This window comes from Cygnus atratus, chromosome 2 (assembly GCF_013377495.2).
Source record: "Cygnus atratus isolate AKBS03 ecotype Queensland, Australia chromosome 2, CAtr_DNAZoo_HiC_assembly, whole genome shotgun sequence".
NCBI classification, from domain to species: Eukaryota; Metazoa; Chordata; class Aves; order Anseriformes; family Anatidae; genus Cygnus; species Cygnus atratus.
The window spans coordinates 137,342,600-137,357,683 of NC_066363.1; the positions used below are offsets into that span (position 1 = coordinate 137,342,600).

Sequence of the window (15,084 nt, forward strand, 5' to 3'; positions counted from 1 at the left end):
AAATCAGCTGTGTTGTATTGACAGACATCTGTTTAGGCTTCGGGAATGAAGATTGCTCAACTCTTGGGGCAGTCTCTTTAAGTGTTTTTACTGTTTTTTCTCATTAGAACTGTTTTTTCTCATTAGAAATTATTTCTTAGTCTTTACCAGTACAATGTTTAGCCTTTTTTGCTTATATTGTCCAGATAAATGATGAAATTTTCATTTGTCTGTGCAACAACCTTATTAGTAGATGCTGTAATATTGTCCTGTCCATTGTTCAGTCTAAATGATCATGGTCTTTTCTGAAAAGCAGTGTTCTGCTATAGTCAGAAACACTGCTTTTGTCTAGACTGGTTTCATTTGTTCCACGTTTCTTGGATTTTGGTGCCTGAGACTGGACTTGGTATTCCATTGAAAGCTTTTTATTACTGAGAGGAAGCAAGTGTTTTTGTTGTTGTTTTTATTTTTATTTTTTTTCATATTCCAGTTAGTTGTATTCTGCTTTATATTCTAATGTGGTATTTCTTAGCACCTAAACAGCTTGTTCTTGTTTTGTTACTGAGAACAAGTCATGCATGACCAGACTGATCCGCTTCTGGTTAAGTGACCAGATTGTGGATGAGCAGAGGATATCTTTTTTACCATAACTTTAGTAATGTTTTCAACACTGTCTCTCACAGCATTTTTTTTATTAAAGTTAGGATGGTCTGCTCTGGGTGGCTGAAAAACAGGTAGTGGTTAGTGGGTATGTTTGTACATAGTGTGCTATGTTTGGAGGCTGGTAGCAATGGGGTATCCCAGGGCTCTGTGCTTCGAGCTGTCCTGTTTATTATCTTTATAAATGATCTGGAGGAGGTGATAGTGTGACTCGCATCACAATTCCAGATTACACAAACCCTTGGGGAACCAGCTGGTACAGCCCAGATCAGGGGTGCCATCTTGAGGGGCCTAAATGGACTGAAGGAGTGGGCCAACCGAAACTCGAGGGAGTTGAAGGACAAATGTGAAGTGCTGCGCCTGGGAAGGAGGAACCCTGAGCTGGGGAATGACTGGCTGGCTGGAGAGGAGCTCTGTGGGACAGGCGTCCTGGTGGACACCGAGGTGGACATGAGCCGGCCATGGGCCCTGGCAGCAGAGGACACCAGCAATGCTCTGAGCTGCATTAACAGGAGTCAGTCAGTAGATTGTGGCAGTGATTATGCCCCGTACTAAGCACTTCTTGGACCGTAACTGGAGTACTGTGTCCAGTTTTGGGTCCCCCGTACAGAAAGGATGTTGATCAGCTGGAGCAAATTCAGCAAAGAACCTCAGAAATGGTCGGTTGTTGGAGCACTTGCCCTGGGAGGAGAGGCTAAGGGAATGGGGCCTGTCTGGTTTGGGGAGTGGAAGGCTTCAGGAGAACCTGACAGCAGCCTGCCAGAACCTGTGAGGTGTTACTGGGAAGGCAGAGACAGGCTCTTCACAGTGGTGTGTAGTAGGAAGACGACAGACAACAGATGTAAATTGAAACAAGATGTTCAGACTGAGTATAAACAGAAACTTTTTCCTCACAAGGACGGTCAGGCATCATAAACGCACAACCTTTGTGGGTAACCAGCCTTCATCCTTGGAGGTTTTTAAGATTCAACTGAATAAAAAGCACTGTGCAGCCTGATCTGACTTGAGAGCTGACCGTGAGTTCAGGAGAGGAGGATGTACTAGGGACTTCCTGAGGTTCTCTTTGTAGCTCATTATAACTCCTGGTAGTTTTTCCTTATCATATAATCACATTCTAACCAGCTGCTTCTTTTTGACACATTTATGCCACTGGTTATTTTGTCTTGTTTTCTACTTTACACTTCACAGAGTTAAGTATGTTGTAATTTTTAATCAGCATCTCCTATTTGTCAAAATTTTTCTGAACTCAGTTCTGTTCTTCAACATAAAAGCAATTTGCTTAAGCTAGGTGTCATCTACAGAGCTAACAAATAGGCTTTTTCACAACTCCAGTGTTGTTAACAGGGGGGAAAATCAGCAATATGGGTCTCAAAACTCAATCTACTCCTCACAAAGGAAAAGTTTATATATAGAAGAAAATCTAACGTTCTGTATAGAAACAGTGGTAGAGGGAGGAAGATCTTAGTCCGAAAATGATTTCAAGCTGAATGTTCATACATTTACACCTCTGTCAGTGCTGATTGTCTCATGTAATAAGGCAAACACTGCTCTCAGCTGTATGGAATGTGAACATGGCTGGAACTTCCTCTGTTTTACTGACCCTATTCATCATTAAATAGCTAACTTTTTCAACGTTGCCAGCAGTATGAAGCTTGCTTTTTTTCTTTTTTTTTCCCTCCCCCCACAGCTGCTTGGAATGTGGATGCACGGATTAATACCTCTGAACCAAATTCTACTTCTTTCTCTTCTTTTGGATTAACTCCTGGAGTTTCTGGTATGTATGCCCTTCCAAAGATTTTTGCCTCTCTTCTCCTATACCAGATAGAAACAAATTTGCCAGGTGTTTTTCGCATCGTTTGTCCATGGAAAATGGTAGTGGTAACTGTGAACAAGTAGAAGACCTGTTTTGTGAAAGTCTGCCAAGCTTTTTGTTTTTATGCTAAAATAATGCAATAAGGTAACTCTGAAATTGATAATCAAAAGCTAAATCAGTGAGGTATTTCTGCTTGATTCTGTGTTGAATCTAAATGATTGGCATAAGAGATTGCTAAGTACTGCTGTGACTCAAGATAGATGTCTGAAGATTTTCTAGGAAAATAATTTTTACCCTGAACTTTCAGGGGTCTTGTTGTTTGTTGATTGGGGTTCTTTTTGCCTTCAAGGAACTGAAGCACTACTTTCAAAACGTGTTGTGTAGGCAGGAGTTGAAGTCCTGAGGCTTTGCTTTGTAGGATGGGTAGGAAAGGTGAACTCCAGGGTCGTCTTGTTTTGAAGGGTGAAATTGCTGTAGAACGCAAACCTGGCTTCCTGACAGATCTTGTGTGTTAAACTACTGACATAAGTGCTACAGTGATTTATTATTTAATAAAGGGGTCAGGTTTTCTTCTCTTGCTTATTTACTCCCAATCTAAAGAGCTTGGCGTGTCTATTTTCTTCCAGCAAGTAGCTAGCCAAGCGCTTATGCATTAAGCTATGTTTACTGGTATTGCAGTTTGTGGTCTTCAAACTGTGAAACTAGCGTTCATTGTCCTATAGCTCACAAGTGCTTCATTCTCTGTGCGCATCTGTGCCAGTATAACAAAGAAGTTACAAATGCCAAGGTCTAATTCACCAGGCTCTCCAAAGAACAGCTCACTTAATGAAAACCTATCTTAAGAAAAAAAAATAGTAATTGTACAAAAAATGTTAATTAAATTGGATTTCCCAAAGGGATCTACTTGAACTCAAGTTCAGTTGCTAGGCTGAAACTTAAGAAAACTTAGTTAATAAAGTGGGAAAGACTGATCTGAGATTCATCTGCAATACCATCATTCCAACTTGAATTCAGAGAGAAGCATGAAGACAGTGAAGTATATGTATAGTCTTTGATGCACATTAGCCAAATTAATAAATATTTACTGCTTGCTGTAATGGCTAGTTAGTAAAAGATAGCGAATGTGTCAGTGTTCTTGTCATTTGAGAGATTTTTTGCATAGGCATTTATGAATTAGGGAGAACCAGGTAGCTATCTGTGGTCCTAGTTAAACTTTTCAAAAATAAGTCTCATTGTAAAGTGGTATGTTAATTTCTTTCAGTTCCACAAATGAGCTTCTTGGATTTTTTTCTGAAATTGTTTCTGTTTGCTGATTCCTTATTTTTCTTAAAATAATGATGTTAGATGTCTAACACTTTTTATTGTCATAGCTGGAATTAGGCTTTACTGTTGTTTGTCATGCTGCTTTTATGTTCCTAGAACTTTTTACTTGAACTGATTTTTTTTTGTTGTTGTTGTTATGCTCAAATAATGCAATAAAGTAACTTTTAATGATAATCAAAAGCTAAATCAATAAGATATTTCTGCTTGATTGTGTGCTGAGTCTAAATGATGAGCATAAAATTCACTTAGTAGTAAATAATTTAATTGCTATATCTGTGATATAATTAAGTTTCTTTCTAGTAGTCTTCTAAGCTGATGTGTATAAGAGTTTTTACTTACACATGGTGAATAATTTTATCACCCATAAATTTTCATTGTTTTCCAATTAGAGGAGACTGCTGTAAGTCTTGTGGAATGTTATTAATCTGTATTACCTCTTTTTTTTTTTTCCCATATTCTACTGCTGACTTTGTCTTCCTTTTTCAGTTCCCTTTTTTTCTGAATAAAACTCATTTTGAAGAGCTTGGTAGTTTTGAAGAGCTTTTCCTGTACTGTGCAGTCTTTAGAACCAGACTTTTTTTTTTCTGTGGGCCTTTTTTCCTTGGTTATTGTGCTTTGAATTGCTTCACCTAAGAAAACTGAGGAAGCTTGTAACTGACAAGTACAATTTCATTTATTCTCTTTCAGGATCCAATAGTGAGCCAGTTTCTCAGGCTGGTACTTCCGATTTTCAATGGGATTTAAGTCACGCTCAACCCCCTGTTGATGACGAATGGTCTGGGTTAAGTATGTTCCTCTAAAATGTTCATTAACAAAAATTGCAATTACCATCACTTTAAAGCATAATTATTTATAAGCTATTTGCATTAACTAGTTGTGAGCATATGAAGACAAAAATGGAAATGTTTCACTTCTGTAAAGCTAAGTATCAGTTTGAGGAAAGCAGGAAAAAGTACTTCTGATGAATGATAGTAGATAATTATTTCTTAGGCAAAATACTTGGTATTGAAACACAGAAGTGAAAGAGAGCTCATGCATTTTAGTGTAGTTCTGACTTTTGCTAGAAGAACAATGTAATTACACCGGTCTTAATTTGCTACAAATGATAAGAAATCTACTGCAAGTCTGCACAAGTTATGTTGGTATTAGCAGAAAATATATCTGAGTAACAGAGTTTGTCTTTACATGGTTGTACCTTACTGAAAACTTAGCATGCCGTTAAAACTCTTGTATTCAGTCTTAGTCTTACTTCCTTGTTTAGCAAGCATTAGGGAATTTTGTATGTATGTGAAAAGCATATGCAGGCTAGAGATTGAAGTTACTTGGGAGTTGTAGTAAGCTTGGTGTTTATTTTTCTTTCCCCTCCTTGCTGATTTCAGAATATACTTGTAGTTTTTACCACAGTCTCTACCTAAACAAGGGCTGTAGCATAGTTAGTAGTAGTAGTGTAGGGATGTTACAGACTTACCTAAATACCTACCAGTGAAAGTGTACCCTTAAAAAAGCTTACAGCCTTAAGTCCATTTTTTGAATTGCCTTGTAGTTGATATTATATTTGACTGAATAAAGATTTTTTTTTTCTGAAATAAACAATGTAGTTTCATTAGCTCATTGGCTTAAAAACTTGGTCAACAAAGTGACCAGCAAGGCTGCCATACATACCACCTTCTAAGAACAATGTCTTATTTAATGACTGCAGGATTAGAATGGATTGATTCAGTCATTGACTCCATTTTTGTCATGATCATTCTAATACCAGTTGATATAAAAATTATTCTGTCCTTATCTGGCTTAAGAATAAGGGAAGCACACTTTCAGTTAATTGTTTGGAATTGATCAGCTTTCCATTATAAGAGCATAATTTATTCACATTTCTGAACATAGAATGTCTATGTCTACAGCTTCTGTTAATCAAGTCGTTTTTTCAGTAGTGTACCTCCATTACTTGGTATCTATAAGAAGGGGGAAATAGGCTTGAACTTTCCTTAAATCAGTAAGGTATATCTGTATATCACTTAACAGATTCAGTGCATGGGAATTAACTGGATGTGCAGATGCTATGAATTTTCTATTTAGGAGAATGGAATTTTCTTAAAGGAACTAGTGACAGGGCAATAGATAATAAGCTTATTAAGTGTTACACAGTAGTAAACTTTTTCAAATCAGTTGATTCTAGCGTATAATGTTCAAAGTATGTAATATATATGTAATATACCAACTAAGTTGAGGTAATATTTTACAAGAAGGCAAGAGATATGAAAAAGTTTTCTAGGCAATCTTAAAATTCTTGTGTACTAGCAAACTACAGTGTTTGCTAGTAAATGTAATTGGCTTTATCATTGCTTTTCCTTTGGGCATAAGTTTTTTAAATGTTTAAATTGAATGCTGCCATAGTTGGCAGACCAAGCTTGCACCTTTGCCATCAATTTGGCATAGGCGAAGGGTAAAAAAAATATTTTTGGTAGTCTTTCATTTTGTGTTTATATCATCTTTTACAAGGTGTTCGGTTTTGAAATCGACTTGCTGTAAGTTTCTGCTAAACTCTAGGGCTTAGTTCTTTCCTTCTAGCATTTTTAACTTTTATATAATTGACCCTGTCATTCCTCATCACAGCATAAACGCGTGCCATTGCAAAATGACAATACTAGCAAAATAGAGTAGGGACTTGAAAGCTTGGGAAAATATGGTATTAAAGAAAGAATGTCTGTGTTACAAGATGACTTCTGACTCAATGAGATTTACATTTCTCAGATATGACACTTGTAAAGGATCCTTACTAAGCATCAGTATTATTCACAGTTCATCCTAATGTCTTCACAAACCAGGAAAAAGACTTGAGATGAAGAACAACCCTTAACTTCGTTGCTCTTTACATAGTTCATAAAAGTATCCCAAAGCAATTGCATGTGGCTAGCTGCGGCTGTGACTAGTTTGTAATCCTATTGCTTTGTAAAATAATTTAAACTGACTCATTACTTACCAAAGTCTTCATCTTATCATTAACATATTTACATTTTTCAGAAATACAGGAAACACCTGTTTGTATCTTGGTATCAAAGGTAGTTTTCTGCATAGTAATTTTTTTTCATTTTTCAACTGTCAAAGAGTACCTGTAAAGCAAGGTGACATTCCTGAAAATCTCTTTAATTTTTGCAGATGGACTTTCTTCTGCTGATCCCAGCTCTGATTGGAATGCACCAGCAGAAGAGTGGGGAAACTGGGTAGATGAAGAAAAAGTTGTTTCTGTTCCACAACCTGAAGAGGCATTATCTGATGTTCAGAAGGTAAAAGGTGATATTTTCCCCTTTAGCTCCAAGACTTTGCCCTTACCACTGCCGTTTCTTAAAGTAACTTAAGGGTGATGATTAAGGTAATCTCTCATTTCCTTTACGCTGATAAGAGCAGCAGCATTTTGTTAACGTGTGGTGCTGGATGTTATAGGGGAAAATAAAAGCCAGTTAGCTCCATGTCAGATCTTATTGTCTCACCATAATGTAAGGTATTACCTTTTATTGTGTACTAATAGAGGATTTGGATCTCTCCTCATAAATACTACTCAACAATATTTTGCGTGTGTAAAAAGCAGCATTTCTGTGCCACCAGTACGTTGTCCGTTTTCCATTTCCCAGCTCTTGTACTTTGTTTCCAGAGTGTGTAAAGAATGTAGTCTTTCCAAAATGAACTGAACAGATAAGATTGTGTTCACTTACTTTTATATGCCATTAAATCCCTTATAGCTAGTGTTTTATGTTTAGTTTATAGGAAGTGTGTTTCATTGTCATCTTAAATGTTTAATATCTTATATTTCCTTATTTAAGGCTTCAGATAATGAAAGAGAAAAAGCAGAACCAATTCTTCAGAGTTCGACAAGTGGGAAGTCCAAGAAAAAGAAGAAGAAAAAGAAGAAGCAGGGTGAAGAAGCTAACTCTCCTTCACAGGTAAACGGAGCAAGATCTGGATTGTCTGAAAATAAATTTACAAGGAATTCACAAAAAGTGATTCTCTGATGGACTGGTGAATGTAGAGTAGTTCTGCTGGATTTCTGGAAAGCATGAAATATGTGGAAAATACTTTGAAATATTTTCTTTCAAAGCAAGATTCTGTAGTGTAGGGATGCTTCTACAGGGACTTTCCTCTGCGTGGGAAGCTTTCTGTTCCTGTGTTTTGAAAGACAGCTGCCTTGTGTGCATAGCTAGCTAGGAGAACAAGAGAAATTGAAATTCCCTTTCTAGGTGTTCTTGAAGTGCGGTCCTACTAGGACATAGTGGTTTTCTAAAGTACTTTTGTAATGTATGTGAAATATTAAGTATTTACGACTTTACAAGTACAGCTGTCCTATGTGAGATCTTTGAATGAGATGGATACTGTTTGCAAACAAGATGGCTGGAGTTGTCTGTGATATTTTTTAATTGTTTTTGACAAATTACATTGAAACTCATTTATTGTAAAAAGGAAAAAAAAAAAAAGCAAAATCAAATTGCACTTGGCAATTGGAGCATGTTTAAATAGATGAAAACAAGTACGTTCTAAATAGGAAAAAATCTTTTGACAGCTCATACTCAGAATACATCCTGCTTCTGCCTGTGGTGACAGCCGTTCATAAAGGAGGGGGATAGCATTACTTCAGTCATAATTACTTTGGATTTGCTTCTTTTTTTTTTAATTGCAAAAGATAAAATTACTGTCAAGTAGAGTTCCTTTAATATTGTGTAAGTAGAGATGGTTGATTTGTGTCGATTTGCAACATTTCTTTTGAGGTTAAAAAAAGAAAGGATACTAGGACTGTAGCTTTCCTATGATTGAAACCTATGTTGTTCTGGAATCTGCAATAACTCTAGACATAAGTCATGATTAATAAGAAATGGTTAACAGGTGTTTTCAATGTTTTGCATGGATCTTCAAGTTAGAATAGTAAGTTCAGTGATTTAACTTGCTAGTTCTTCTTCAAACTCACATAAAATGTGTATATTTATAACTCTGAAAGTTGAATGTGTTCATTGATGAGAAGTATAATTTTAACAGTACAATCTAAGTGTTCATGCCGTATTTGTTGGCTTCAGGCAGCAGAAGCTACCACCAGAGCTAAATGTAAGACAGGATATATTCTTACCCGTTAGGAGTCAACAGACTTTGACTGCATTTCTCACAAGGTTTCAGGGGAAATAAGGAAGGAAGGAATGTTTTGAGAAGGTACTTCCAGTTTAAAACTGGAGATTTGTGTTCTAGTTACCGTTCACCATAGGGCCCTTTTAGTGCTTTAAACAAATTTATCTACTCTAATTCCTCATTTAAAGGAAAACTGTCCAACATTAGTGCTTAAGGAGTAAAGGTTGAGACTCTTGGAAACTTAGGAAATGTTTTCAGTTTGTATAGAGGTATGTTTGTTACAGACATCACTGGAAACTGCACTGGGTTGCAAAATATTGTTAAAGCATAATATGTGAAAGAAAGCTATACGAGTTAATACCTGAAACTTCTGCATATTAAGCAAATATTAGCCAACTACTTTAATCTTTTTAGATTTTCTTACTTATAGAAGTTAATTATGGCAACCAAACTGATGTGCAGGGAGAAAGAGTCGGAAATTTACTGCACATACAGGCTCCTAATTTTTTCCCCAATTTTGTAGGACACTGAAGAACTGGATAGAGAAGCTGGAGAGGAATTTCAAGAGGATACCTCAAAAGCTCAACCACAGCAGGAAATAGCTTTTTCTCTGAAGACCATAAGTACTAGTGAACCAGCTAAGGTAGGGTTATAAAACTGTGTTTAAGTAAGAATTTCTTATTTTGAAATGCTCAAGATGTACTGAAACATTAGTTTGTGTATGGTAATGTTACAGTAGGGATATGTTTCAGGTTATGTTTAATTTGAAGGTGATCAAGAGGTGGAATTTTAGGCATGGTTCAATTACTAGCTTATAAAAAGGGCATCCACTCTAAGAAGCAGCATTTGCTAAATCATTAATCTTCTTCATCATGATCAAGGTTTGTGGTTTTTGTTGTTGGTGATTGAATATATAAATTCTAAAACTTTCATATCTGGAAACCTAAGAATAAATAGGTAAGAGTGCAAGACTAATATCTCAGCATATCTTACTGTTTCATTGCAACAGAGTGAAGAGCTATCAACATACTATGTTCTGAGTTGTCATTGAACCAATTCACAAACTGACCATTCATTTCAGCTCTCAGTTGAAATAAGTGCTATAGAAAATACAAGTTCCTTGGTCTTTCTCCAAAATAGCTTCTTTAAATAATGTCCTACAAGCATCACACTGTAGGAAGAAGTAAAATATTAAATATTTCTGATGGTATTGATTTTTATTCAATCAAGTATGAACAATATCAGTGAGACAGTACCTCAGAATATTGAGTTTCACTTCAATAACTAAGCATTTCTTACATAAAGATAGCAAGGTTATAACAAGGTTGCATAAAGACAAGAAGATTTCAATGAAAATAATAGAATGGAATCTTCTACAAGAAGCTACAGGTCACCAAAGTACAGAAACTGTATATTGAGAACATGCCTTGAAAAACAGATTCAGACATGTCTTAGCTTATTATAAATATTCTGCATTGATGTATAGCTTTTACTGTGATTATTCAGTTTAAATTAACTTCAACTTTTATTCAAGGTTGGTATCAATGTGTCTGATTCATCAGCTCAGATGTAGACCTACACTGTGCACTATTATTTTTTAGACTGGAGTGATCCTGTTGCTGTGAGTCTTAAATTCGTTGTGTTTGTATAGGTTGTGCCTATATATAGCTGTGTTGCAGCCAGCGGCAGTTTTGTGAAACGAGATCAAATATTGTATTAAACTTGTTGTGGAAGCAAAAGAAAAAAAGAGGGAAGAAAAATGTTACTGATGTTCCCTGAAAATTAGTTGAACTTGGTGAACATAAAGGGCAATTTGTGAATTGTTATATCTGACAATGCAGATGGCTTATCAGTTATTTTTCAAGCCTCTTTGCCATCAGGTTTGGCTTTACTGTAATTTCACATATACAAAGATGTTTTCTGATATTGAATTGGCTGTTCCAAAACATTTTAGAAATGGTCTGTGACTGATGCCTGAAATGGATGACCTAAGTTTCCAAGCTAGGTAATTGAGTCTTGAGCAAATGTTCTGAAACATGAAAACAAAATATGAGGAAAATTAAAATTTGTGTGCCTCACCACCCTCTGAGTGAAAAATTTCTTCCAAATTGCTAATCTAAATCTCCCCTCTTTTAGTGTAAACCCATTCCCCCTTATGCTATCACTGCACTGCTAGACAAAGAGTCCCTCCCCAGCTTTTTTGTAGCCCCCCTTCAGGTACAGGGATTGTATTGTACAATTGTACTGGAATGTACATTTAAATCTTAATCAAGTTGTTTTACATGCGGGTGGAGAGTGACCCTGTCCTAACAAAACTGTGAGTGATGCCAGTAAACTGAATTGGTTACCTTGCACAACTAAGAACTTTAAGTCCTCTTCCTGTTTGAGGCAACGTTGATTTTGTTGAAGTTAATGTTCTTGTGTAGCTAATCGTTGCCAACAATTAGACAACATTAGAATTGGCAAAGCCTGGAAGTCCTGCAATATGGGAGTTCATTTTATCAGCATAGGCAGTATTTAAAAAAAAATATTGTCATGCTTACAGTGTGATGTTATTTATAATTCCAGTAGTTCTCTTATTAAACCTATTTCAGTTGTGTAAGAACACAGAAAACTTCTCTATCCATAGTAGATTAGAGAACTTCTACCTTATTTTTTGTTGTTAGTTTTTTCTAATTAAAATTATTAAAGCTGTTTAATTTCTTGCTCAGTATTATATGGCTTAAAAATGTATGTTGCCCTATTGTATGTTTTGACTAAATTTTTGTGAGATGCTTATGTTACCAGCTTGTACTGTTGCCATCACTAACAATAACCTAGGACCTGTGTACATCTGCATCAAGGGATGGATGTAGACATCACTGTTACGTTCTGTTAGTTTCACATCCTTGCTGTTGTAGGACAACTACGGCCATGAATTCTTAATAACATCCTAAAGTTTTAGGTTTGTTTCTTGACTGATGCCGTGTTTTTCCAGTATACTCTTATCTGAAGCCTTCTGTCAGTAGGTTGCTTGCTGTGGGATCATACAGTTCTTTTTTGTTCTGACTTTCCTACTAAAATGTTTTTCTTTGCATTTCAACTTGTGTTTTACTTAGCTTTCATTCTAGTAAGTGCTACGTAGTAAGCTACAGTTACAGTTCATCTCTGTAGTGGGAATCTTCAAAATAGACCATATAATTGGAAAATAAGCTGTCTTTCACCTGGTAGTTCATCCTACAGTAGTTTTCACTGAAATGTTTTTGACTACTCTCACAAATACCTGTTGTTCTAATATAAGCACAGAATGTGAGCAACGACCAAGTAGTTGCCCGCTGGGTAGGAATGACTGCAAATGCTTTCTGAACCATATAAATGCTTTTTTGAGTTGTAGTTTTTGACCTCACCAGTTTGCCGTTTTGCCTTGAAACAAAAGGCTACGACTTGGTTGCCATCACGGAGACGTGGTGGGATCGCTCCCACGACTGGAGTGCTGCAATGCCTGGCTATCGGCTCTTCAGGAGGGACAGGCAGCACAGAGGGGGTGGTGGCGTGGCTCTCTACATTAGAGAATCTTTTGATGTTGTGGAACTCCAGGCTGGGAATGATAAGGTTGAATCCCTGTGGGTTAGGATCCGCGGGAAGGCCGGCAAGGCTAGCGTCCTGGTCGGGGTCTGTTATAGACCGCCGAACCAGGATGAGGAGACGGATGAGGAGTTTTATAGGCAACTGACAGAAGTTGCAAAATCGTCGGCGCTTGTCCTCGTGGGGGACTTCAACTTCCCGGATATATCCTGGAAACACAACACGGCACAGAGAAAGCAGTCTAGGATGTTTCTGGAGAGCGTGGGAGATAGCTTCCTGACGCAGCTGGTCAGTGAACCTACCAGGGGTGGTGCCCTGCTAGACCTTCTCTTCACAAACAGGGAAGGACTGGTGGGAGATGTGGTGGTCGGAAACTGTCTTGGACAGAGTGACCACGAAATGGTAGAGTTCTCTATTCTTGGCGAGGCCAGGAAGGGGACCAGTAAAACTGCTGTCTTGGACTTCCGGAGGGCTGACTTTGAGCTGCTCAGGACGCTGGTTGGCCGAGTCCCTTGGGAGGCGGTTCTGAAGGGCAGAGGAGTCCAGGAGGAAGGCTGGGCGCTCCTCAAGAAGGAAATCTTAACGGCACAGGAGTGGTCCGTCCCCACGTGCCCAAAGACGAGCCGGCGTGGAAGAAGACCGGCCTGGCTCAACAGAGAGTTGCGGCTTGTGCTGAGCAGAAAAAAGAGGGTTTATAATCTTTGGAAAAAAGGGCGGGCCACTGAGGAGGACTACAAGGATGTAGCAAGGCTGTGCAGGGAGAAAATTAGAAAGGCCAAAGCTCATCGGGAGCTCAACCTGGCTACTGCTGTTAAAGACAACAAAAAATCCTTTTACAAATATATCAACGCGAAACGGAGGACTAAGGAGAATCTCCATCCTTTACTGGATGCGAGGGGAAACCTAGTTATTAAGGATGAGGAAAAGGCTGAGGTGCTTAATGCCGCCTTTGCCTCAGTCTTTAGCGGCAATACCGGTTGTTCTCTGGATACCCAGTGCCCTGAGCTGGCGGAAGGGGATGGGGAGCAGGATGTGGCCTTCGCTATTCATGAGGAAATGGTTGGCGAGGTTGGCGACCTGCTAAGGAGCTTGGATGTGCGCAAGTCGATGGGGCCGGATGGGATGCACCCGAGGGTACTGAAAGAACTGGCGGAGGAGCTGGCCGAGCCGCTTTCCATCATTTATTGGCAGTCCTGGCTATCGGGGGAGGTCCCAGTTGACTGGCGGCTAGCCAATGTGACGCCCATCTATAAGAAGGGCCGGAGGGCAGACCCGGGGAACTATAGGCCTGTCAGTTTGACCTCAGTGCCAGGAAAGCTCATGGAGCAGATTATCTTGAGGGTCATCACGCGGCACTTGCAGGGCAAGCAGGCGATCAGGCCCAGTCAGCATGGGTTTATGAAAGGCAGGTCCTGCTTGACGAACCTGATCTCCTTCTATGACAAAGTGACGCGCTTGGTGGATGAGGGAAGGGCTGTGGATGTGGTTTACCTTGACCTCAGTAAGGCTTTTGACACCGTTCCCCACAACATTCTCCTCAAGAAACTGGCTGCTCGGGGCTTGGACTGGCGTACGCTTCGCTGGGTTAGAAACTGGCTGGATAGCCGGGCCCAAAGAGTTGTGGTGAATGGAGTCAAATCTGGTTGGAGGCTGGTCACTAGTGGTGTCCCCCAGGGCTCGGTACTGGGGCCGGTCCTCTTTAATATCTTTATCGATGATCTAGATGAGGGCATCCAGTGCACCCTCAGTGAGTTTGCAGATGACACCAAGCTAAGTGCGTGTGTCGATCTGCTCGAGGGCAGGAAGGCTCTGCAGGAGGATCTGGATAGGCTGGAGCGATGGGCTGAGGTCAACTGTATGAAGTTCAACAAGGCCAAGTGCCGGGTCCTGCACCTGGGGCGCAACAACCCCAAGCAGAGCTACAGGCTGGGAGATGAGTGGCTGGAAAGCTGCCTGGCCGAGAAGGACCTGGGAGTATTGGTTGATAGTCGGCTGAATATGAGCCAGCAGTGTGCTCAGGTGGCCAAGAAGGCCAACAGCATCCTGGCCTGTATAAGAAGCAGTGTGGCCAGCAGGTCTAGGGTAGTGATTGTGCCCCTGTACTCGGCTCTGGTGAGGCCGCACCTTGAGTACTGTGTTCAGTTTTGGGCCCCTTGCTACAGGAAGGACATGGACGTGCTCGAGCGAGCCCAGAGAAGGGCGACCAAGCTGGTGAGGGGTCTGGAGAACAAGTCTTACGAGGAGCGGCTGAGGGAGCTGGGCTTGTTCAGCCTGGAGAAGAGGAGGCTCAGGGGCGACCTTATCGCTCTCTACAGTTACCTTAAAGGAGGCTGTAGCGAGGTGGGGGTTGGTCTGTTCTCCCACGTGCCTGGTGACAGGACGAGGGGGAATGGGCTCAAGTTGCGCCAGGGGAAGTTTAGGTTGGATATTAGGAAGAACTTCTTTACGGAAAGGGTTGTTAGGCATTGGAATGGGCTGCCCAGGGAAGTGGTTGAGTCACCAGCCCTGGAGGTCTTTAAGAGACGTTTAGATGTTGAACTTGGTGATATGGTTTAGTGGAGGACTTGTTAGTGTTAGGTCAGAGGTTGGACTAGGTGATCTTGGAGGTCTCTTCCAACCTAGACGATTCTGTGATTCTG

At 39.6% G+C, this 15,084-nt stretch overlaps 1 protein-coding gene across 2 annotated transcripts in view; it reads left to right on the forward strand.

The window, feature by feature from the left end:
* The window catches only part of MTDH (metadherin), a 35,906-nt gene that overhangs the window by 16,487 nt on the left and 4,335 nt on the right, over positions 1-15,084 (forward strand). Inside the window, exons 7-11 of one of the 2 annotated variants that reach the window (XM_035546239.2) lie at positions 2,327-2,413; positions 4,463-4,561; positions 6,932-7,059; positions 7,594-7,713; positions 9,405-9,524. In XM_035546239.2, the coding sequence (XP_035402132.1) occupies positions 2,327-2,413; positions 4,463-4,561; positions 6,932-7,059; positions 7,594-7,713; positions 9,405-9,524 (554 nt within the window). The remainder of the gene's footprint in view (positions 1-2,326; positions 2,414-4,462; positions 4,562-6,931; positions 7,060-7,593; positions 7,714-9,404; positions 9,525-15,084) is intronic. The other variant, XM_035546240.2, reaches the window with a different exon arrangement.